The sequence below is a fragment of the Callospermophilus lateralis genome, chromosome 17, assembly GCF_048772815.1.
Source record: "Callospermophilus lateralis isolate mCalLat2 chromosome 17, mCalLat2.hap1, whole genome shotgun sequence".
NCBI classification, from domain to species: domain Eukaryota; kingdom Metazoa; phylum Chordata; class Mammalia; order Rodentia; family Sciuridae; genus Callospermophilus; species Callospermophilus lateralis.
In genome coordinates, this window is record NC_135321.1 from 20,965,260 (window position 1) to 20,991,717 (window position 26,458).

A 26,458-nucleotide genomic window follows, 5' to 3' on the forward strand; every position below is an offset into this window, starting at 1 on the left:
GGGCCATGCAATTGTTTGGTCACTCCTAACCTAAAGTCTTGAATAAAGCTACATATCTTTTGACACATTCACAAGCACTTATGCATTTTTGTGATATTTTTTCTTGCTCATTTCTATGTATTCATTACCATTGACTCATCTGAGAAATAGTTATTGAGGGCCCACTGCACACATTAGAAGACTGAGTGTTTCTTTAGTGAAATTAATAACGCTTCTACTCCCTCAAAAAAAAAATCACACATTGTATCCTCAGCCTCAGAAATTTAAATATGTTAACTTATATGGTAAAATATACTGACAAATATAAATAAATTCAGGATCTAAAAATGAGGCAACTGTCCTGGATTATCCAGGTGTAATCACGGGGTCTTTAAAAGACAAAGAAGGAGGGTCAGAGTCATTAGAGTCGAAGCAGGATTTTGAAGTAATAAGAGGAAGGGGCCATGAACCATGAAAACCCAGGGACACCTTGACTTGACCCCAGTCAGACTAACTTTAGTCTGTTGGTCTCCGGAATTTAAGCTAAAAATATTTTTTTTGTTGGTTTAAGCCACTAAATTTGTAGTAATATGTTATAGCAAGTATAAGAAAACGAATTCTTATTTCAATTTCTTAAAACAGCTCCAAAACAGTATTTGAAACACTTTCTGGGACAATTCTGTCAGCAGAGATAACTGCTTCCCCTGTGACAGAGAGAATTCCCACTAGGACACGAAGAGACAGTCCAGGTGCATGTCCTTCTGGGGGCCTATGAGCACTCTGCTCTGCACTCTGACAGGGCCCCTATCAGCTCTCACCTCCTTATGTGGTTCAACACATCTCCTGAGTGAACATCAGCCATAATGATTGCATTAAATTTATGTTTAACCTTTATAAAACAACTGGAAATCAGATGTCCACCCTATTCCGGGGCCTGGAACAGGAGTGGAAGAGTCTGATATGTGATTTTAATTAGGAAACAAATAAGCCTTGTTAAATTCTGTTGCCAACTATAATTATAATTCTTATAAATTAACTGTACTTTCATCATTTGTAGTAAGAGCAACACATAATCACTCCATAAATGGTGCTGAGCATTCATTTAATATAGAGTTCTAGAGCAGATTATCTAAGTTAATGTTTTCACATTATCACTATCATCTACAATTTATTAGACTATTTAAGTACGTCAAAATGTTAAATGGTCTCGGCAAATATTAAGATTAAAAAACATAGATTAGAATAAGAGTAAAAAATAGATAATGTGAGATCATTTAAAATTTCTTTAAGCCCAAGGCAAAACTAATAGATAATGATGGAATCACAGAAGATGTTCAGAAAAGAACATATTTTGTTCAAATAGCCTCTGGTCTCTTCACTGGAACTCTCTCAACTGGATCTATTTGGTGCTTGCATTCTTACTGACACTAAAATAATCTGAATTTTTTTTTTTCTGTGAAATTCTAACAAAGTTTCACTAAACAATGTATGAGTTTACTTTCAGCTAATGCAATAAATTTCACTGCAGATTTTAGAATTCCACAGGGATTCTGAGATTTCTGACAGCCTTGTGATATGTTGTCAAAAATAATACAAAACAAGAATGCTGATGAATCTTCAGATGGTAAGAATTGGTGCTCAACGTGACAGAATCTTAAAGGAAATGAAATATGAGGGCTTATGATCTTCTAGGTATGATTCCTTAAAAAAGGCACATTATCTTCAGAAGAGAAAAGAGAAAAACAATACATGTTTTATTACAAAGTTCTCCCTCCCAGGTGAGACATTGTCTGTACATATTTTCTTCTACCTGTGAATTTGGCATCAAAAGAAATACACGTTTTATTACAAAAGCAATCTGTTCTCATCATATAACTTTAATGGATACTAAGAGTTTAAATACTCTCTCCTCAGGCTAAAATACCTTGGGAAAAAAATTGTAAATATTACTGCAAATTGAAATTGGTTAATAAGGAAAGTATGTCACTGATTGTTATTGTTTTACAATTCCAATTTTCAGCTTTCTTTATCATTCTGCGGATGATGACTTTTTTAAGCACCTTAGTCCCAATACCAAGGTATTCTTCTATTAGTTATTCTCTCAAACTGACTCCGTTATTGTTGCCAAGGAAACAGCCAGGAAGCAGGAGTGAAGCCGACTCTTTCATCTGGCAAGAGGATGATGGGAATGGATGAGAGAGTTGAGCAAGGTCAGGCGTTTACCGCTGAATACAAATCTGTCATGCCTAATAGATGAAGCTCTTTAGTTTCTGTGCCGTTCAGGCTACTCCCAGCAGCCAAGGAGAAAATAAAAAAGACACTGGAGCATGAATGCCAATCAGCCGGTGCTGGCAACAGTGATGTATTTACATGTGCTATAGCAGCTGTACTAGGCTTGGCTATGGATGAAAAGATAAATTAAATAGGTGTCAATAATTATAGAAGGTCAGAATCTAAATCCTGAAGGCATCCTAATAAGATCAGACAGATGGGATTTGGCGGATCTCTCCTGTTAACATGCCTAAAGCTTCCTTCTCTGAGGTCAGAGTTCAAAACCCATCACCGGCTTAAATGTATTGAGCTGAGAAAACCCTCCATTGGACCTGTTTTGATGATTTCTCAGGGCCAACAATTTACTGCTGTGTGTTGACAAATATCATATATGTAGGTTGCACTGAATGACAGAATGTGTGATGCAATAGTAATAAGTTATTCAAAACTAACAACAGGAACATGAGATATTCCTTAAAACACCCTCCAAAACACTGGTTCCTTCATCACTGCCTGCAGAGGTCATAGTATTAAGCCAACCCTTAGCAGCCCCAAATATCAATAAGAAAGGGAATGCAGTAGCCTCATGAACTGTTATTTAAAGTTTTACTGGCTAAGGAGCTGGGGATGTGGCTCAAGCAGTAGCACGCTCGCCTGGCATGTGTACAGCCTGGGTTCGATCCTCAGCACCACATACAAACAAAGATGTTGTGTCCACTGATAACTAAAAAATAAACATTAAAAAAAAATTCTCTCTCTCTCCCTCCCTCTCCTCTCTCTCACTCTCTCTTTTAAAAAAAAAATTAAATAAATAAATAAAGTTTTACTGGCTACTTATTAACATAGATAGCTAATTGCCTCCAAAGATATAGGCTTATTGTTAATAATATTTTTTTTTCAAATTGCTTGATTTAGAAAAAAGACATTTTAATAGTCAATGTGAAATCACACAAAAAAATGTCAAATGTTTTCTCTGATATGAGGAGGCTCACTCATAGTAGGGTAGGGAGGGGGAATATGGGAAGAATATATGAATTCTAGATAGGGAAGAGGAGAGGGAGGGAAAGGGAGGAGGCAGGGAATTCGCAAGGATGGTGGAATGTGATGGACGTCATTATCCAAAGTACATGTATGAAGACACGAATTGGGTGTCAACATACTTTATATACAAACAAAGATATGAAAAACTGTGATATATATGTGTAATAAGAATTGTAATGCAAAAAATCCCAAAGTACATATATAAAGACATTAATTGGCATAAACATACTTGATATGAAAAATTGTGCTCTATATGTGTAATAAGAATTGTAATGCATTCTGCTGTTGTGTATTTAAAAAAATTAAATCAATTAAAAAAAATGATTTCTCAACAACTGTAGTACCTTTGGTGAACATGTGTGTGTCAGAACATGAGGCTTAGGACAAAATAGGGTGCACAATAGGGAGGGAAGTGTGAAAGAGTAGGAATCTCAGGACCTCCAAGCTCAAATGTTAGTGCTGTTTGCATTGGACATTGATATGAAATATTTAATTCCTTCTGTTAATAATACAAGTTAATGAAAAAGAAGGATTCCATTGATTAAAATGTTAATTGACACAACCTTACAGAAGATACCTATGACAAAATAATTTTAAACTAAAAATTATTTATAACATAATCGGAAAATTGGGAATATGAAATAATTATTTCAATATCTTATGCAACAAATGACTTCAAAGCATTTAGAAAGTTGGGCCAATTAGCTAAAAATACAACAATATGGCTCTATAATGAGGCCAACTTACCCACTGGATATGGTAGGTACTGTGGTAAGGGCCATGATACTTTTAGGGGACCATAAAGATGTTCTAACTTTCCTTTTAAGTCCATTAGTCAAAATGAACATAATCCAAGCAAAATTATAGTATTCTTTATATCAAAGAAGTTATAAAATGTAATTTACAACTTTTTTATGAAAAAAAGGAATTTGCAAAACTGCCTCTGGGCGAAGAAAGTCTTAATACTGCCTAGCTGTATAAAGGACTTAGCTTATTGGAGAGGTGGAAGCTACCAACCATGATGCCTTTGATGTCTGCCCATGCTAGCACCTTTTTACTCTTGATTTTCTAGAGAAAGGAAGATAGAAGAATAAAGACACGTGAAGAGAAATAATTATTTTAAAATACATGACTACTAGCACTGTATTGCTTTATAAAACTAACAACTGAACTGATCACATTACCATAAGGAGTATCTGGTCATATTTATTCTAAATAATAAATAATGGATGGAGTGACTTAACTAAAGTTTACTCATGTTGTCAAGCACTATAGACCTATCAGGTATATTAGGTCAATGTTCATTGATAACTAATCTTTTTTTTTAATATTCAAAGTGAGAAGTATATATTCATTAATTTCATTCATGAGAAAACCAACCAAACTGTAACAAAATAATAGGAAATTATTTCTGGAAACAACAGTGGCCTTGCAGAAACTCTAGGTATCGATGATTTACCGTAACACTGCTACTGAAGCTGAGATGACAAAGGTATAGATTTTGCATAAAAAACAAAGTGTTCACTTTGTCTTGCTTAAAAGAAAGGCTGTGTTTGTTTTTCACAATGATTAAGCACACAGTAAGGGAGATTACTTTATGGTGAATCACCATTTTGACAAATGTCTGAAAACGAGTGACTTGGCATCGTCTAGGCTCAAGATCTACTGGTAGAACAATGTAGCTTTGGAGAGGGTTGCAGTGATGCCTCCATCTTACCACCTGAAAAAAAAGTGCTTTATGTTCTTATTTTATTTAAAAGGAATAGGTACACTATCAAATAGAAGTCAGCTTGTAATATAGGATGGTCTAAGAAAACCTTGTTAATTAATGGTTTCTCCACTCCTGATTAGGTAGCATGTAACCAGTTCAGGAAATCCATTATAACACCACCCATGTAGGATCTTTAAGATAAGCACTGAAGAAGATAATTAGAGGATTTAGGAGCTAATGCAAGCTATAAGTTGTAATGAGTCCTGATATTTCTCTTTAGTAAAAATTAAGACACTGGAATATTTTGATGAAAAACAAAATCTTAGCCTATGCGTAGCTAGCGTTCATTTTCTTTTACACACTTTATATCTTGTAGGTGGTCTGGTCCATGCTGTTCTTGCTTCAGATATTTACTATACCCCTCAACTTTCACTTATTAATTCCAGTACAAACTATAAACACAAGAACTCTTGGTCTTCTAAACCTGAGGGCCATTCCCCATGGCTACCTTGCCCACGTGGCCTTTCAGTGGTGACCGTGGTTCTAGGAGTGGGAATCTCTGAACTCCTGGACAGTGGAATAGATTTTAAGGTGCCTGGTAGGAATTCTCTTCCTATTTAAACTAAGAATTACAAAGGGACCCTGCATTTTCATAGTTCCTATGTCTTATGAAATAGTAAGACAGAGTCCCTTGGCAATGATGGCCCTAGATTTTGTGTAAAATCATCATTTGCTTAATATCATGCAATATCTATAAGAATTTTCTGAGGTGATTAAAAGGTAGAGGCAAAATTAAATGAAAACTTCAATCAAGTATATTTGTTTTCAATTGCTGCTTTATTGCAGCAAATGAATATAAACTTAGTGTCTTGAAATAGCACATATTTGTTATTTCACAATTCTATAGGCTAAAAGGCTGGCATGGCTCTTACTGGGGAAAAATCAAGTTATTGGCAAGACTATTTCCCTGTCTCCAGGCTCTAAAGATTAACCCATGCCTTCTCTTTTCCAGCATGTAGATGCTTGTCTGCCCTCCTTTTTTGGCTTAGGGGGCCCTTGCTCCTTCCTGAAAGCCAGTAAAGGCATGTGCATTCTTTTTATATCACATTCCTTGCACCATTTTCCTCCCTCTTCCACATTGAAGGATTTTTGAGATCCCATTGGGCTTTCCTGGACAAGCTGTCTATTTTACAATCCTCTGATTACCAATCATCATTCCTCTTTGCAATGTAACACTATATTCGAAGGTTCTAAGGGTAAGGATGTGGACTCCTCTGATTTGGGCAGAGGGACACTGCTATCTGTTTACTGATTCTTTTCTCCATGCATCTGTGGTTTTCTGCAAACATATTCCTTTCTCCAATAGAAATGGAAAAGTGTGTAAAGAGAGTTAAGATCCTGTGCTTTGGGGTTTTTATTTTTCATATTTTTTGCCCTTCTCTACCCCTCAGAGGCTGACTATCCGGATGTACTGAAAGACTTCCTCCATCTTTGTGTTTTTATGAGTGCACCCAGTGCAAAGTACTGGCAGGAATATTAATGAGGTATAAGAGGGAACCTGGGGTATTTATTTCTGCCTATCCCCATACAGGCTTCTCTTAGGCTGCCTGCCTCCCCGCAGTGCAGGCTACCTCTTTTCAAGGTATCCCTCTTTGAAAGACTCTCTGTTCTTGCAGTTCTGTCATTACTTTCCTGAATCCCTACTTTGAGAAACAGGATAACAACAGCTCTACTGTGAACAGCCCTTCACTGTTACACTCTCTTGTGGTTTTCATATATCCTGCACACACCTTTGTTAACAGTTCTCTTATTAAACCTTCCTTAAATTAAGTATGCTATTTCTTCTGGATCCTTCTGGAACCCTTATAAATTTGGAGCCATATTTTATAGTTTATAAGTCTAAGATGGGGATAATTTTAGTTTTTAGCTTAAAAAGAGTAAAAACAAATATTGTTAGCAGAATTTGTCTTAAGCAATGGGAAATCTTTAGCATCTTTTTCTTTAGTAGTTCTTCACTCATTTCCTGAGTTTCATGATAGCTTTTATTGCTTCTAGCATTTTTTTCATTCCATCAATCTGCATTTGATCAGAGCATCAGAATGATGTGAGAAGGTGTTATGGGATTAAATGTCCCAAAGCTGTGGGTGCTGGACATTGAGTGTACTTGGAAAGCTGTTATTTTTGAGTCTGGATCTTGAGACTGGACTCATGGAGAAAGGAAGAGGGACAGGACATGGAGAAAATGAGGGCAAGTTCAAATATGCAAAGCTCAGATGAACTTCTAAGGATAGACTGAAATCCATGTCAATCATGCACATTTTCATCACAGACATAAACACACAGTTAGACCAGGAGTTGGAGAAAGCTGTTGGCCAGGTTATTTGCCTATGTCAACATGTAAGAGCAGATGAGCCACAACTCAAGCCTTGCACCAAAAACTATGGCTATACCTTTACATCTTCTTACTAAATATAATTTTAAATGTTAATTCAGAACTATGAACAGATGGAAATTCTAAAAAATGTTGTTTGAGCTTGACCAAGGGGACAGCAAAAATTCAGCACACCCATGGTCACTCATTGATATACAGATGCTTCTGCTATAGAACAAAGCTATCAACGACAATTTCCATTCCATCATTGTGTCCATTCCTATTTTTCCTCAAAGAGTTGAAAACACTGAAACATGGAGCGATTTGGCCCTTGGCATGATTACCTCAAATGTTTAATCAGGTCTGTATGCACATGTGAACAAACAACTTCATTTTCCATATGCTCTCAAAACAGAAGTATGTCATCATAAATTCTTCATTTTTAGGCTTGAAAATAATTTTGATTGGCAAAGAGAGTAAAACACAGGCATTCTCAAAAGTAGTGTGCAAAGAATCTCACTGGTTATAGATAAGTTATTTGAATCAGTAATATTATTTTTTTCAGAATGCTAAGCATTCCCTGGATAAATCTAACAAATAATCAAAAAAAAAAAAAAAAAAAAAAACAAGAGAAGGTCTTATTAAAATTTCAGGTTCTTATAATCTTAAAAGTTCTATAAAATTTAGGGGGAAACTGACCCAGTATACAGTGTACCCTTTTAATATTGTCATGTTCATAATGGTTATCATCTAAGTCATGCCTGGCATCCAGAGTTCAACATCTGTACACTGACTCTTTCCAATATTACCTGGATACCTGATAGCTCTCGTATCAATAATACATGGAATTTTACATGTATGTCTCACCCCTGGCCATCAATATGTAGTCTCTACCACACCAATTGTCATTCCTATTTGGAATAATTATAGTATAAAGAAATTTGAGATTTGCAGATAGGAAATTGAATTAAAAGAAACAGCAGAGAGTAATAAATATGATGATGATGATGATGATGACGACGACGACGACGATGATTTTTTGGTCTAGGGAAAATTAAAAGGAAAAGTAAAGATGAAAAGTAACCTTAGAATTTCTCTCTAGTAGAATATGAAATGTAGAAATGAGTGGCCCAGGGTAAGAGAGGTAGGGATAAATAGGATCCAGAGATGTAGATTTTAAGAATAAAATGCTTAGAATTTAAGCATAAAAGCAGCTACAGACAGAATAACAGGAATGAGGAAGTGGAGTCTCAGTGAGGCATTACACAGAAGACAGACACCTCCAGGTAACTAATCCCATGGCAGACAACTAGAGGAAGTAAAGTTAGGCTCCATGCTTTCCAAAACAAAGTAAACCAAAGTATACTAATTCCATGGAAACTCTGAGGGAGAGGTATCCTTAAAGTTGTTTGGGGCTGGTATCTAGAGTTTAAAGCAAAGTATCATAGTTGCAAATGTAAAATGCATAGAATGTCACTGAGGTTGCAATTTTTTAACGTGCTCCTTACTGATTTGTTACTGAACAAAAGCAGTTAAAAATACTTCATATATTTATCCTAATTTTTGGCTACCTGATCCAGTTTTTGCCCTAAGAGTATGATATTCCTCAACTAAGATTTTTTTTTTTTTAAACAGGGAACACTCCATTGTATATGAAAGTGAAAATAATTTTAGAATATAAAATAGTAATAATCAAAAAGAGACAAGCTTGTCAGAGGAAAAGTTATCTTTGAAGAATTAAATTTTAATCACCAGAGAAATGATTAATAATAAAGTTAGATTCAGTCATAACCTTTATAATAATCTTTGTTGTTATTATGCTTATAAGGTGAGTTTATAGGTTTTCAGATGCAGATTAGACTATTCATTATGTTTAGTGCTTCTTATTTTAAAAGTAGAATGATGTTAAAGACCCATAAGACCTGTAGGTTGCATAGATTGATAAGTATGGGGATAGGTTAAAGAATACAATTGACAGTCCCAATTGAAACTGAGGCTGAAATAAAATTCCCATCACTGCTGCATGGGGACCACAGAGATCTCCTCTGACAAGGACAGATTTTAGATTAAGCACTCTTAGGTTGTAAATTTCCATTCTTGAGAGCTGGACTCCCCTGTCTATGGTGCCTTAGAGAAATTGTAGGGAGTGTGAAAAAAGTGTAAATTTCAAGAAGGTAAAACCCTGACTCTTAGCTATCCCCAACCCCCACACTCAAATTACCATGTTTCAATGGGAAGAATAGCAATGTGAAGGCACTCTTGAATTTAAATCAGAATCAGGGACATTATAATTACAAATCATAGTAGCCATTCCTCGAATGACTGGCTGACACTGTTGCCATCCCATCACCAACTACAATTACATCCAATTTGGCCACCAGAGATAGGGAAGGAGCAGCCTGGTTAAAAGAGACACCTCTGAATTCATCTTCAAACTTGCAAGGAATTTTATTTTACAAATGAGCTGCATGCAGCTAAGCAAAACAATTAATGTTTAAGTAAACTACACTGAATTGAACAGGGGAAAGTGAGAACTGGAGGTTTCACAGAGAAGACATCTACTTTTTTTTTTTTTTTTTTTTACTTTTAAATCCTGTCATTTATACAAAGCATTAGCATTTCTACCCTCTAGTCTGCTTTCCATGGGAGATAGCTGGAGGTTCTAGATCATTATTTTTTATTTTGTTTCTGACTCATGCAATTGAAAAAATACTGGGATAGTAAAATGATCATAGGTTATCTTATCATTTTTAAGAAAATCCATCCATTCTATCAAAATGAATCCACAAAGAGACGTGTGATTCAAGCCAATGTAAGCAGATGTTTATTTCCTTAAGTAAGCATGCTCTGCAAAATCCATTTGTGAACTCATTACATAAATCCATATTAAACCATTTAGTCTATATTTAACAGTATAACAAGGAAAGTCAGGGTAAATTAAATGGATTTGATTTCTAGGTGGCAGAAAGCCAAAGTTTGTCCTTCTACTTCTAATTTATTTCTCAGTTCTAACCTGTGCCACTGCATACAGATGGAGAGACAAAGAAAAGAGAGAAGAAAGAGATGTGAGCATCCTTATCTTTCTGATATTTAAGGGCTAATCAAATCAATATGTTCCAGTCTTGGCAGTGACAGCACTCATGGTGAGTTTATGTTAATGTGCAATCCTTCAACTTGTTATTCCAAGATGGCAGTACAGTGAGTCCCTTCCTCAAAGCTCAGTAAAATATGTCCAGCAAGGAGGAATCATCTCATCAGTAGGAGAATGATTCACTTATATCCCATCAAGGAACTAAGGATGCATAATAAGGCCCTGTCACTCTCTCCCTGAAGCTTTTCATTACCATCAGCAATGCCAATAATGTACAGCATTCCCAGTCAGCATCAAATGCTCCTTTTCAATTCAAATGCAAACAGCTAACCTCTTCCATATTATTCTTTGAATTCATCTTTCTCTTCAGGAGCATAGTTGCTTCTCAGTTCAGACCATAACTATTCCCCTCGTGGATATTCCAAAAGATTCTGCGTTCATCTGTATTTCTGCTCCAAACTATCTAATATATTCAGCAACAGATGATTTTTCAGTCAGAATATTTTGTCTATTTCAAGTGAAAATTTTTTGATTATAGGTTTTTAGATTTTATTTTGCTTCATCTTTTACTACATCTTACTTTATGCCTGGGGTACTCATTTTTAGATTCTCCTCATGAGTCATTGAAAGTCTGCCCTTATTAGCCCTTTGCTAAGCCCAAAAATGTGCAAATAATGGAGAGATGAAGCCTCAATGAACTCCCAGTCCAAGCTCTTTAGCTGAGATGAACTTAAGTCATTTTTCCTGGACATCCTCCTTTTTTTACTTAATGCCAATTTCATCTATTCAGTTTGTTAATAATCTAGGAATCACCCCAGCTTCCTGATCCATCTATGAATATATATTCATAGCAATCTCCAGCTTTTGAGGACCTTCCCATCTGTCTGCTTGTTCTTTTTGTACTGTTGTGATAGATGGTCTTATTCTCTTGCCCAGTCTATTACTGATAAACTTTCCCAACCTTTTTTTTTCCCATTCCCAGACCTCCTTTTGCCACTGCAACTGTCAGTCATCCATACTAATTCTAGAATTATCGTTTAAAAACAAAAATACAACTATCTTTTACATGTAAGTCGTCAACATCCCACATCACGTGGACAAAAGTTCACTTTTCTTTGCATATTCCAAAGGACCCTTTTGACCCAACCCCTCATCTCTCTCCAACCTTACTGAACCACCCAAAATTCTCTGCACACAGAGTATTGCTTCTTCTCTATGTTCCTATATTTGTGGGTAGTGTTTCTCCTGACACCACTCTTTGCCTTTCTTTATGGCTTGACAAACCAGATTCCTATTTCAAAGTCCATGTCAGCTCAGATGTGATGTCCTTAGCACAGGATTCCTCTGACTCCCATAGAAAGGTCTGCTTAAGGTATCTGGTGTAGCTTCCCTGCTACATGTTTTCTTTACAAGCTCCTGAAAATCATGCCACTTTCTTCCATTCAAAACTTCCTTATACTAGGTGAGAGTAGCAATAAGTTCTTTTACGACAATGCTTCTCTTCTCATGCAAATAAAACTGTACACTTAGTGAGAGGTTTCCTTGTTCCTGATTTAGAAAAGCAAAAAGGTATTTACCACTGCTCTCAATTTAATTTCCCCAAGTGTGTTAAAGATCTAAACTCTCTGATCAGAATTGGGCTCAAAGGCTCAAATTAATAATGAGAAAGAAGGCTCAAGTATGTCAAGAAAACAGGTGGTCTGTGTATTAGAAATTGGACATGGAATTCATGAGATCTAAAGGCTTATGTTTGGGCCACAAATTCTGTCATCCACGCCTCTTTTCATTAAAGATATCAAGAAAATGAGGCAGGAGAGGATGTAAAATAAACTACATAGTACATTTATTTCTTTGTTCTCCCAAATATGTGTCATAGTGTTAGGAGAAAATTAGTTGAATAATCCTTCTTTGTTCAAAAAACGTATTCTCATTTTTTGGTATAGTTCTATCTATATACATTGAGCTGACATCTTTTAGAACCAAAAATATCCCATCTAATTAGCTAGTAGGTCATTATTAGACAGAAACTGGCTTGAGCAACATCAATAAATACAGGGAACTGACTTTTCCATTTGACTCTTCTTGATTTTTAATGGTGTGCATTTTAAGAAAGGTCACTTTAAATTTCAAGTAAATTTGCTTATATTCTATAATATATGAAACTCAGGCAGCCCTCTAAATAAACAAAAGATATTTTGCCAATGTTCAGGGAAATCAGAGCCACCTCTGGTTCCCTGGCGGATATTTCTTGACACAAAATAACAAAGACAGGTATGCACAGTACATACTAGACATTTAGGCTTATTAGCTTATTAATTATTATTATAGTCATTTTTTAGGAAACTATATTATAGGTTGAAGTCCTCTGACAGATACTATATTTGAAAGAAAACTTTCCCTTTCTTTTTGTTTTTAAACTTATTTTTGTAACTTGGAACTTTTCACTTAAAACTAGGAACAAAATAAAACAAATGGAGCTTTTTAACACAATAGAAGCCCTGTTATTCTGTGTGACAAATGGTACTATCATCCTTCTAAAATGAGGTTAGAACAAAAAAAAATTGTACATTAAGCACTGACTCTGTTCAACTTTAGGATCATTACCTCAAAGAATTAAATTTTCTTTGAATAACATCTACCATCTATAATTTGCATCCAAGTTTTAAAAGTCTTTATGCATTTTCTTGGTATCTCATTACTACTGAATAATTAATAGACATTGCAAGTCACTAAGCTTTAATTGCATTTGATAATTAAGATTAGCTTTGTCATATTTATTCCCTGTTAAACTGTGGATTCTCGGTTGGCAGTGAGAATGTGATATTCATTTAAAGACTCTTAAGACATATCACACAACTAGCTTACATGTAGTGATGACCTCTGGTACATTGGGAATTTGGACCTACATTATTTGGTTAGCAGAGTCCTAAAAATTTATATTATGTTCCAATTTTAATAAATTATTATGTTCAACCTTTTCTCCTTTGTGTATTATACCCAAACTAACGTGACTATATTCAAGTCTCAAGCTTACCCATTCCTTTACCTGAGCAGTTTCCTATGTGGGCAGGACATGGGCTGTCAGTCAATCAAATATTTGGTTGAGAAAGTAGGTTTGAAAATCAGACTCTTTGATAGCTCTGTGACCTTAGACAAATTGCTTAACTCCTCTGTGCAACAGTATCCTCATCCAAAAAGTAAGGGGAAAATAATTGTTTCTCCGTGACTGGATTCTTGGGAGAAGTCAATTAATATATGATTGCAAAACTCTGATGCACCTAGCACTTGGCAAGGAAAGATAAGATTCAATACTTATTTTCCAAATCTGGTTTCCACCATTTTGTTCTCAGTTGATATTAGGGTGATATCTAACTTCTTTAAATTTCAATCTTCTAATCTATGAAATAAGAACAGTTAAATATTTTAGGCTAAATTATCTGGGAAATGAAAGGACTGATATAGATAGCATTTTTCTCATCTGGTATCTGACATAAGAAGGTTCTTGAAAATACTGTTTCCTTCTGTATTTTCCTTTACTTCTGCATTCACATAAACCTTACCTTAGGTAGAGCTGATTATAACTCCGTTTGCATGTTCTTTTCCATAAATTTAAATTGCAGGGCTGGGATTGCAGCTCAGTGGCAGAGCACTTGCCTATCAAGTGTGAGGCACTGGTTTCAGTCCTCATCACCACATAAAAATATAAATGAATAAAATAAAGTTAAAATAAAAAAAAAATTAAAAATTGTATGTTTCTAAATTTTCTCATTAGATGGAAAATATTCCAACATAAAAGCTTTCTCCGTTGTGTTACTCAGCTTTTTATCACTCTGACCAAATACCCAAGGAAAACAGCTTAAAGAAAAAAAGACTTATTTTCAGAAGATTCAGTTCAGGGTCAGTTGGCTCTATTGCTTTGTTCCTGAGCTGAGGTAGCACACAAGTCAGAAGGGTATGGCACTTGAAAGGTGCTCAAATCCTTAGCTGGTGGCAGCCAGAAATAAAGAGACAGACAGACAGACAGACAGACAGACACACACACACACACACACACACATACACACACACACACACACACACACAGAAAGAGAGAGAGAACCAGGAGCAAGATTATTGTCCCTGAGGGCATATCCCCAGTGATCTACCTCTCTATTCATGTCTCAACTGCCTATAATTTCCACAACCTCCCCATTGTCCATTCCAATCATTAATTCACCAAAGGACAATCCACTCACCCAGGAACTAATAGGCCTCTTGATCCATTCATTTCCTAAAAGCTCTACCTCTGAGTGTTGCTGTACTGGGGACCAAGCCTTCAGTACTGAGACTGTGGGAACATTTCAGATCCAAACCATAACATCCCCTAAGACATTTTAAGTATTCAAAAGAGCAGACAACATTCTGAGTAATTTATCTAAGAGGTCCAAGTCAAAGGCAAAATCCCATTCACATTTCTAAAACCCCTGATACGCTTCAACACATATTGCTTATTATTTTATTTTCAGATATATATGTTGATTACAAAAATTAAAATGACACTGATTTTCCATTAAAAATATAAATGTAGAGATAAACTTTTATTTGAATTTGTTTTACCAAGTGAGATTATTATATAACGTTATACTCTATTTTATTCTATCTATACAATATATAGAATACATATTTATTCCACTGCATATTTATATTTCTATATTTCTCTTTATATATTTCACTTATTTTTGTATCATACCACATGTTGGGGAAAATATTAAGGGTTAGTGTCCCCCAGAAAGTTCTGAACAATAGTAATGCCTACCAATCTGGTCCTCACAAGAACCAGACCTCACCTAGAGAACAAGTGTGAACAACCAAAGGCTTAACTAAATGTCATTCTATCATGTGTGTTGTACCAGAAATCACATCTTTAGAGCAGGTTAACATGACCTCCAGTAAAATCTGCTTAACCATAGTGAGGTGTTCTTCTTCATCCTTATAAAAGGATAATCAAAACATTCTCATTCACTGGAAAAGGAAAATCACCATTCATTTACATTCATGCTCAGGGCTATGTTAACTCTTCCATGTTCCATCAGAGTAGAGTCCAAAGGGATCTTGGCAATTCAGGTCTTTTACAACCTGTTCTACTTGCCCATTATGTTGATAACATCATCTTAATCAGAGCTGTTAAACAAGAATAGGCAAGTCGATGAGAGGCTTTGGTAAAACACATATGCTCAGAAAGGGAGAGATAAACTTGTGAGCACATGATGGTTCACCATTCCAGCAGAGATTTTCGGGGCACTAAATTGATGGCTTGTAAATGAGGAGATATTTTAATATCTCATACTTCCATAAACTAAGAAAGAATCACAATGCCTGTTAGGAATTTGGGTTTTTCAGGCAGCATTTTCTTTTCATCCACTCACTGGATAATGGAAAAGACTGCTACTTTGGGTAGAGTGATCCACAGTCAAAACAGGCAGTGTAGCAGGTCTAGTCTATGGTGTCATTGGTTCTACAGGGGGCAAAGAACCAAATTCCCAATAGTCTCTATACTATTGGTGGTAGGGGGAAACCCTGTGTAGGGATCATGACAAGCCCCAATCAGGAAATCATAACATAAACTCTTAGGGTTTTGCAGTGAAGTCCCATCATTTGGAGCAGGTAAGTATAATTTATTTCTGGCAGCATACTCAACTCTGTTAGAGGAAAAAAAAGTGCCCAGCCAGGCAAAAACCAACTGGCCAAGTATCCAGAATTGCTCGTCATGAACTGGGTTATCTGAGGCACATCAAGTCACAAGGTCAAGTGGGACTGTCATCAATTCACAATAAAACAAAACTGTTATGCTTGGCATGAAGCTCAAGCAGGATCAGGGGCATAATAACAGGGACCCAGAACAGTGTGTGTTTAATCACCTTGTATAAGTACCCTCCCCTCAACTCACTAATGAGCAGGTGACTGAGGCAGAAAAAGACCAAGCTCAGTCAACTTGGCATTTGGGCATACTGAGTCACCTGATCACTGCACTCTATCCTCACTTAGGGACAGCTTTGAAAGAAAGTGTAAAGAGGACATTTCCCAAAAGTCAGAATGTTGGGAACTCAGGTCAACTGTCTATGAAAAAGGACAAGTTCCAGGGTAATACCAATTGCATTTACCCTTTTTTCCAGGGTGTAAGACTGACCTGCATCTTAGAATAGTTTTCTTTTTTTTCTTCCTAGAATTAGTCTCATAAAGTGCGTATACTTGTGTGGCACAAGGGGAGAACTGTATTTGATATCCTGGTCTCCTCTTTAGGGTGTGACATTCATTCCTCCTGCTGGAGACTTTTGGTGGCTGATGGCTCCTCATTAAATCCATCTCTAGTAATTGCCTTTAGCTAAACAGAGCCAGCCCACTTAAGTCACACCTGTCTCTGAGGGCAGAGTAGTAAGGGCTTCCTGTGGGTTCAGGAGAGTTCTGTGTTATGACTTCAATGTAATTTATTTTTCCATACCCTTTATATAAGTGCTATTTTGATGTTGCTGTACCAATGCTAATATTATCACATTTGCAGTGAAAAATTGCACCTATATAATTTTAGCTATTGTAATTTATGTATCGGTTACTCCTTTTACATTGATAATTTGAAATTATTTGATAGTATATCAGAATGTGTGTGTGTGGGGGGGTGCATGCACATGCACGCACATGTGTGTGTAAATGTTCTGGTATACATAGCTCACATCAAAATGGGATTGATTTATAGTTAAAAGATGAAAATATAATACAATATTCAGGTTTGATGTAAAAATTAACATTTTCCCCACTTTATAGAACTAAACACACACACACACACACACACACACACACACACAGGTCACTCTTTGGTATGTTTACCACGGAACTATGATGTAATCAATATTTATGAATCCATCAAGTTTTCCATATTGTATGGATTTACAGTTATCACTGGTCTCAGTGCATTTCATATTACTCCCAAGTTCATTTCTAATTTCAAAGTCTGCCATACAGTCATATCCTCTTGATTAGCACTGAGCCTGCTTTGAGCTTGAAGCACACACTGAATGACGGACAAGGTGAATGACAAGTCTTTATTTGCTAAGAAACCTCTGCCTGCATAGACCTGGATGAGCAAGTCATTAAACAGAAGCGGAAACCTTGCTACAAATCTTTCCAGAGATACATTGAGATATGACTTTTTCCTTAACCTTGTTCACTGGACAAAAAATCTAAAATTTAAATGGTCACTGTCATTGAAATATTTGTTCATTAGTTATTTTCTTGATAGGTGGAAAAATGTTCTACAAGAAAGCTATCATTTAATCTATCCAAATATATGCCTCCTATTTTTCTTGAAACTAAATAAAAAACAACAGAGGACTTTATAATAGCTAACATTTGTGTAGCAATTTACAGCCTACAAATCCCTTTTAAATACATACATTGCACTAAATCTTGGAGACAATTATCTTGGAGACAGCTGAGGAAATAGAGACTTGGAAATGTCAGGCAATATTGTCAAAGAATCTATTCACAAATATGTTGTATTTTCCAGTATATTTTTAAATCTCTATAAGTTAATGGGGTAAAGACATGGAGCTCAAATGTGGACACATCTCCTCTAACAGATGAATGTTATATGGTTAAAGATAAAATTACTGATTTATGTTAAACCTACGTATAAATGAAACTCTCATGGAAAGTTGCTACTTTGAGGAACAATATTTCTCAAAGGCATGGAAAACTCCAAGATAGGAAAAAAAAGAACATAAATTACTTTCCTCTTATCTGTAATTTTACCTTAGCAAACAAAAAATAATAATTTTTAATTGTTTGAATAAATTTATGGTCATATATATGGAAGTTAATAACCATTTCACAAAAATTAGCTGTGTATCTTCTTGGCTACAATTAATTGCTTATGTTTGAAAAAGAAAATACTCTCAGAAAGCTTATGAGCTATAAGATCATAAGAGAAATTTGTTTCAAAAATACTAAGTCTTAAGTTTATTCATTTAAACTGAAAGATGGAACTCTAAAGAGAAACAGGTTTTAATGAGCATTTTAAATTTTGTCTAATGACTTCTTTTTCAGGTTCACTAACAAATTCATCTAGTACATAAAATTGGCTCCAAAATTATTTACCGAAAACCAGAAACAATTTTATCTTTCACAAGTAAGTATTTACATCACAATAATGCCTCTCATATTAAGAGACAGAAAATCAACTTAATTGGCCACTAGTGACCATCAGATTAAGAATGCATCCCTAACTTTAGCTACATTTTTTTCTCTTACGTAGTTGCTTAGGTGTTGTTAAAATAACAAATTCTAATAGATCTTGAAGTTATGACTAATGTATAAGTTTTTAATGTTTCACATAATAATGTATCAGTTTCAAATGTTTCATGTAATTCCAGTGAACTATGCAAAAGTAAACATTTAGTAAGAACAGTAACATAAATTGCAGTCAATATATAATTATATGTGTATGCATGGAGATAATCTTCTTGCCATTTGGATTTCTAGATAGTCTTCTCCTATCAATAAGAAACAACTCAAGAAGCAAATCCAACAGACTTATGATTTTATGTTTTAGTGTTCATGATCAGACTTAAATTTTTTTGCTAATTCATGCTGTATGATATACTGCCTTAATAAAATGTTTAAAATTCAACATCATTTGTAATATGTAACCTTTTCCAGGGGAGGACAGGTAATTGATAACAGTTCCCATTTTTCTAAATGTCTAACCAATATATTTCCTCTACTTCAGTATGACTCTATTTGTTGCCAGTGGTAGAAAAAATAAATAAATCTCACATTAGAAAATGTTCAATATTAACATGAGACATACATTGCATATTTAGTTCTTATGTGGAAGGCATGATTCGATAACTTGCCCAAGAAAATCTACATTTTAGGGAATATTTATAATAGCATTTATTCTGTGATCATATGGATTTTCCTTCCTCATAGCCTTTATGTACCTAGTAGAATATGAGGAAGACCTCATTTCTTCCCATGATAATTTTATGCAATCTTCAGCTATTCCTGCCATTTTATTAGACACATTCCAGGTACACAGTTTCCTATCATAGGTGTAATCCCAGGTCCATGGCCCTCCTGTCCTCCTCTCTATAGTCAGTTATTTTTGATGATTTTCCACTGTAGACACCAGGAAGAGGTGGAATGCCACCCAGCAGCTAGAATCAGAATAAGGAACTCAGAGATATCTGTTGTCTTATCTTTCTCTTATTTGCTCCTGCTCTCTGCTCTCCTCCCCAACACCCAGATACTTGTTAACTTCTCCACCCAGCTATCAAATAGTCTTAATTACTATCTACCTACACTTCTGTTAAGTATATGGCAACCAGGGGATAATTAATTCATCACCTTTGGCTAGGCCAATAAGATCTAAACTTACCGATCACCCTTTTCCAGTTCTGGCTATGGAAGTGACATTCTGTGATGCTTAACACATTTTAAGGTGGGGGGCAGTTGGCTATTTCCCTAATAGTGGGCTTGGAGCTCTTGATAATCTCTTTAAATGATTCCTACCAATTTTCTATGCCGATATTCTAACCATTATGTCATTCTACCCTCTCAAAAAATAATCAAAATTTAAAAAAAACTAGGTTTTACAAAAAATTAACATATTGTAAATTATATAAATCAATTAAACCATTTTAACTTGCATTCACCCTCACTTACATAATATGGCTATGTTTTTTTGATGCACACATAGAGTTTTAAGTATGCAAGAGGTCATCCTCTGCGTATGAATGTATGTTTGAATGTGTGTGTGTGTATACGTGTGGGTATATATGAGTACGTATATTGTATGCATGAGTGAGGGTATGTTAGCTGTTCATATACAGAATATGTATACACACAGATGGATGGCAGTATGGAAGTGTGATATGTTGTTACAGGGTTAGTTGAACACCATTACTAATACAACCTCTTCTGGGATAATGATTTTTTAAAATGTCATTGATCTCCATCTTTACCTAGATGAAAACATGTACGCATTTCAAGTATTTTTCCCAAACATTTTTTCTGAAAAAAAAAAATTATTAACGAAGTTTAATTTAGTATATTATGTTTAGTTTATTTCCTAAGTCACTAGTGGCTCAAGAGGGAATAGCTAACTACATATAAAATTATGCTGAAACTTCATTAGACTCACATAGCTATTCACTGGTGATGGACACTGGCTTGAACAGATTATTGTCTGTACTTCACCCAGAGCAGATTGCTGTGGTTACCTAAGTAACTCTCGGCTACCAGCCTGTGGACAGGCCGAGGCTGAACAGCTGGGCTATGCAGACCCACAATGTGCCTCCAAATACATGGTGACCGTTTATTGTCAATACTTCAACAGAAAGGGCTATGTTCTTCCCACCAGAGTCTGCCTCCTTGCTAAATTTATATTTATAGCTGGCCTCTCCACCATCTGTGCACACAGCCTACACTGTGTCTCTGAGGAATTGGAGTGGCATTATTTGAAGACCTGATTAAATAGCCAGGAAAAAGCAATCCATCATTTATAAAGGGGGAAATGTAAGACAGTCACAATGGTGTCCTGTCACGCTTTCAGATTTTTGTTTTCATTTCTTTTCCTTTCTTCCTAATCCAATGCCAAATACAATGAACACAGACCAAGAGTGTGGCTGACAACACACTACCACCTAGATGGGAGAAGAAAGGATCATCAAGATTCTCCGAGGCTGGTCGTAGCAGGAAGGCCAATGACATTTCTACTGAGGAGAGCCTTGTTCCTTTATGATCACACAGAACGAAGCAAATCAAGACCCAAGAAGATTGTAAGATACCTGTAACATAGGGCTACCTCTTGCAATGGAGCTTCCTGGAGAGTAAGTGAATTGGAATGTCTATAACTGTTTCATTGGGTGGGTGTGATCTGAGCTACTGGAGTATTTAAAAGAAAAGACCTTTATTTTTTTTCCCTGGTATCTTCTTCCAAACACCCTGTCAGCCCTGTTTGCAGTGTACTTCAATTATCTGGCCCCAAGAGTCAGATACCTTGAAGTATTTACAATACCTTGGAGTCTTTAAAAAACCTTATATTCGGGTATTTAAAAATAAAACAAAATAAACAAATGAACAGAAATCCCACAGCAGGAACATATACATATTTAAATACTCATACATACACAAGAACAGACATATACTCTGGTGGAATGTATGAAAGATGATATGTCAAGAGCTTTGTAATGTTTTGAACAACCAATAATAAAAAAAAAGAATTTAAACTAATATTCAATTTAAAGCTTCTCCTCATTTTACAAAGCTGACCTGTGACCACAGATAGGCAAAGGGGATGCTGAACTGTCTCTCCCTGTGTTCCTGTTCATTCAGTCTATTGCCTTCCTCCGCTTCCCCTTCCTTCCTGTTTCTCCAGGGTCAGAGAGGGAATTTGGATTTGGAATGAAGGGGAGGCTGTTTTCTCAGCATGTGTTCTCAAAAGCCCACCATCCTAGATGGCCTCTGCATGCCTCCTTTTTGTGATGCAGTTTGTTGGATTCCTCCAAGACCCTGGACCATAGACATTCCTTCATTGGGCCCTTGCTGAAGTTGGGAAGGCGATTTCTGTGTGACTTTCTGTTCCAGGTCCCAGTTCAGCTCCATACCCAGCTTTGTTCCTTTATTGCCCTTTGGTTGGGAAAATAGTTCTGCAGTCAGGACCTCTGGGGCACAGTCTGAACCTGAACTGTTCATTTCTGATTTCTTGAGGTAGAACACACACTGGTTCTTCCCAGGGTGGAAATGCAGATTCTTCCCACTGCTTACCTCTCCTTTCTCCCTTGTCCATTGAAAGCAGTTTCAGATAGATTTTAGCCACAGTCTGTTGTCCATTTCCCATGTTACAGTCATCCCCAGCTGTGTGCATGTGTATACCACACACACACACACACACACACACACACACACTCAGGATATTCTCAGTGTCTCCCCAGAGTAAAATGAGAACTTCTAACTCTATAAATTCCAGAACTTCAGACGAATCCTCCGTTCCTTGGGACAGTTATAGGAGATAATCATTGGTCATTGGTCCTCAAGGCTTACAAGGGATACTTCTACCTGCTTAAGAAATATGAGGTGATAGCTCACATCTTCCTGCACTGTATGTCCTTAGTTCAACAGTCAAGGTTAACTACAGTTCTCTTGGATGAGTTGTGGAGCAGCCAGTGTTAGTTTCAACATGGCCATATTAATTGTTGCCAACTAAAGGTTGGCATGGTTCTCAAAGCATAACTCAGACTGGAAACCCTAATTTTAGAGGTTTCCTTTCTCTCACTTATCCATTGTTTGCTCTTCAGAAGAAAACATACTTAACCACACAAATGGAACTCCTCCAACACATAGCTTACACTAAATGGAGGGAAAAGAAGTGGTTCTTCACAGAAATCAGACTCTTGAACCAGAGCTAACTGTTCTTTTCTATTCCTAGATAGTCTTGTTCCTTTACTCATCTGGGGCTATTGTTCTGTAGCTGCTTTTTATTTTAATTTTTTTTTTCACTCAAGAAGAAAACAGAAAGTTTCATGTTTGTGAGCTTCATTATGTGAGTCTTCAGAAAATTGAGCAGGGATACAAAGGCTATGAGGCCCATTTTAAAATGATAAAAATCAAAGACCATGTTGCATATATTTCAACTACTTTCTATAAAGCTTACTTCAGAACAAGATGAAGTTAAGAGTGAGATATATCAGAAAGAAGACCTAACCAAATTGAAATTTACCTAACAAACATGATATAAAAACTTTTTATAGAAAGTATTAATATTTAATAATATTTGGGTCTATGTAAATAACTGCTCAGTTCCTGCTATAAGAAAATATGTTTTAACTTTTTTAGTGTTAAATATTTCAGAGCAATCAATCTGTCCATATGTTTATTCTTTCTTTCCTTCTCTGTACCCTCCGTCAACTCTGGGAGGACCATGCTACTATAGGAATATTATATGATATGTTCAATATAGTTTTATGGTGGTTTTCAGTACATTACCATTTTAACCCTCTAGAAGACAACAGAACAAACTGGATTAAAAACTTATCAATTGTAACAAAAAAGAAAAGATAACTGACTTTGCTTTTAAGTGGTTATTCCTGCTATTTTTTCCACCAGCTTCACAAATTTAAGTCTATATAAATATATGGTTGTTCCTTACATAAATTTATATGTATGCATATATATAACTAAATATTCATATAATATAAATGTAATACATGTTCTATTTCATACTTATGTGAAACACTGGGAAGAAAGACAGGCTACAAAAGATAGAGATGATAATAATTTAGTGTTTATCTTGGAAATAGAAGCCCTATTGTTCATGGTGACTTTTATTTCACAGAAGGTAGACCGATAAAACTTTCATGAAATTTTCTTGAGGGAATACATGCATCTACACCTTAATTAATTAAATAATTTCGTATTGAGAATTAAGGAAAGCAACATGAATTTTACAAGTGGATCATGCATAACTGTGACTCCAGACCCCAGACAAAGTCCCCATCATCTTACCAGGTTTAGGGACAATGAGCTGCGCACTGGTTTGGGCATTGCCAGCCTCATTTTCAGCCACGCATTGATAAAAGCCTTCATCTGACTTCACCACACCAAGAATCCGTAAGTTGCTTTCTCCCTGGGGGTGGGGGGAGAGAAAAGAGCAGATGAAATCATTTAAAAAGTAAAAACAAAATCCTCAAAGTGAAAAGATGACTATAAACCAAAATCTAAAATTTAATAAAGCGTGACAGAAGAAACAAAAACAAGGGGGCCACGGGGGTTCTCATCCCCACAGATATGCACCAGGCCACCTGGGAAAGTCATACATTCTCAACATTCTTCTGAATTCATGAGCACCAATTCCGCCTAATTCTACAATGAAAATATGCTCAGAAAAGAACACTTCATCCTCAAAATCTAAATTATCAGTCAAAAGAAAGGTCTTTATTTAGGTAGGGAAGGAACAAAGATTTGTACCCAAATAAATGAACTTGCTTTACTTATTATTGAAGGAAGCTAGGTTTAGAAGCTACTCAGGAAAAATAAAATAAGACAAAATGCAAACAAAACACTTATCTTTGCAAATTCTCAGGCACAGTATATCTAGGTTACATATTTTTTTTGCAATTGTTTATCCCCCCAAAAAAGTATCTGAAAAATCCTATAAAATAGTAATTGCTTTGACATCTGAACTTTTAGGGATTTTGAGAGAGGAGTACAGTGGCTGTTTTATACATAAGTCTTATTGTTCTATAGCCAAAATATTTCACCTGCAAAAATCTATGGGTGAAATACACCAACGTTAACTACTTTTTAAAATAAATTGAGCCACCATCTTATTCAAGGACGGATGATAAAACGATCTAGAGATAGCATTTAATTATATAAACTGAGTTTATCTTCAATATTAGTGGAAGAATTAGTTCAGTAAGTGAGACGTGTTAAATCACTTCCCCTGAAGTCATTAAGAGATAAATATTACCTCATGGGGAATTCTTAATTGTTTTTAGTGTCTTGTAGTCAATTCTCAGCTGATGTAAAATTCTTAGATAAAGCTGGCTAACTTCTAATTAACAATCCTCATATAAGTTACTATATGCGCTCCGTGTTACGTGTGTGACATACAATGGCTCTCAGATTTCGGAATTATTGAGGAAATATTTTTAAGCACAATTTAATGTGAATAAGGCACATGCTGTACATTTTTCTTTCACCTTAAGAAAAGAAGCATTTGGCTGTAATGAGTCATGCTGGGAGGAAGATTATTCTAACTGTAGAAAAAATAAATGTTGCATTTTATCATGAGTCCTTAAGGGCCTCAACAATTTCCTTTATATGCAAGTACTATATATTTTAGGCATGCAGAACACTTTTCAAGTTTCCCAATGGCAGGTCATTTTTAATTCAGTGGGAGTGGAAACAGCATTGCACTTCAAGGAAGAAATGGATTGGTGTGGCATTCGAATATTAAATGTTCCCCTCTCTTACTCTATTCCCAACCAATTAAACAGATGCAATTAAAAGTGAAAAATGGTAAGTGATGATAGAAGTGATAAAAGTATGGTTTATGGATTTATTCCTGAAGAATCCATATGGTATGCCAAAATACATACACAAAGAGATGAACATTTCTGAATGCCACCTGATTGTAGAAGAGGCGTTTACCAACAAGAGCCAGTGTAACATCATAGGGAGAGCCGGTGCCTCGCCCCACAGGGGAACCTATATCAGTTTCCTTTTGTTTTGGGAGACATGGCTTTTGGGACAGGTCTTCTTTGACAGGGTCATGTTTGTATTTCAAACATACGATATGTGGACCTAAACCCCTCTCTTTTTTTTTTAGCTGTAAATTTCCTTGATGGTGGGAAGGCACTTTTTATATTTCTCATGTCTGAACACAAAAGCTTTGATTCTAACCTACATCTAAGGAGGAGTTTTCATAAAGCATTTTCAAGGGACCAAAGAATTCTGTTGGTAATAGCAAAAACAACATTGGTAGGCATGGAACATTCATGATGTACTATGACAACTCAATGCATATAGTACCAGTATCCCTATTATCTCCCACAAGGAAAGAGATAGGGATCCATGAGAACTATTGCTTTTAGCTTCAGTTCAATTCAATGCTAAAAGTTACAAAGAAATGTGAACTCTGAGACTCGTGGCCTCTCTATTACTGCTACGAACACTATCACTATCTCCATTATTAGTGCTCATGTAGAATTGGCTGGTACTATCTGAAAAAATAAGAAAGAAATGATATCTATATTTATTATTAAGGTAAAACGACCAAAATCATAAGTAGCATGTCTTATTGAAAATGCACTGCAATTGATAAAACTTAAAGAAATAAGAAAATCCTGGCTTAAAATAGACTAGAACTGGGTTCTAATTTCTTTTCTATGAACCCACTTGGAAAGTCAAGGCCCTCTGTGTCTTCTGTTTGTTTGATTTAAAGCCTTTTCTATAA

General features: G+C 35.7%; 1 protein-coding gene across 1 annotated transcript in view; it reads right to left on the reverse strand.

Annotated features, from left to right (window-relative positions):
* Positions 1-26,458, reverse strand: part of Dcc (DCC netrin 1 receptor) — a 1,060,049-nt gene that overhangs the window by 389,813 nt on the left and 643,778 nt on the right. The window contains exon 7 of the mRNA XM_076836991.2: positions 24,004-24,124. Within this exon, the coding sequence (XP_076693106.2) occupies positions 24,004-24,124 (121 nt within the window). The remainder of the gene's footprint in view (positions 1-24,003; positions 24,125-26,458) is intronic.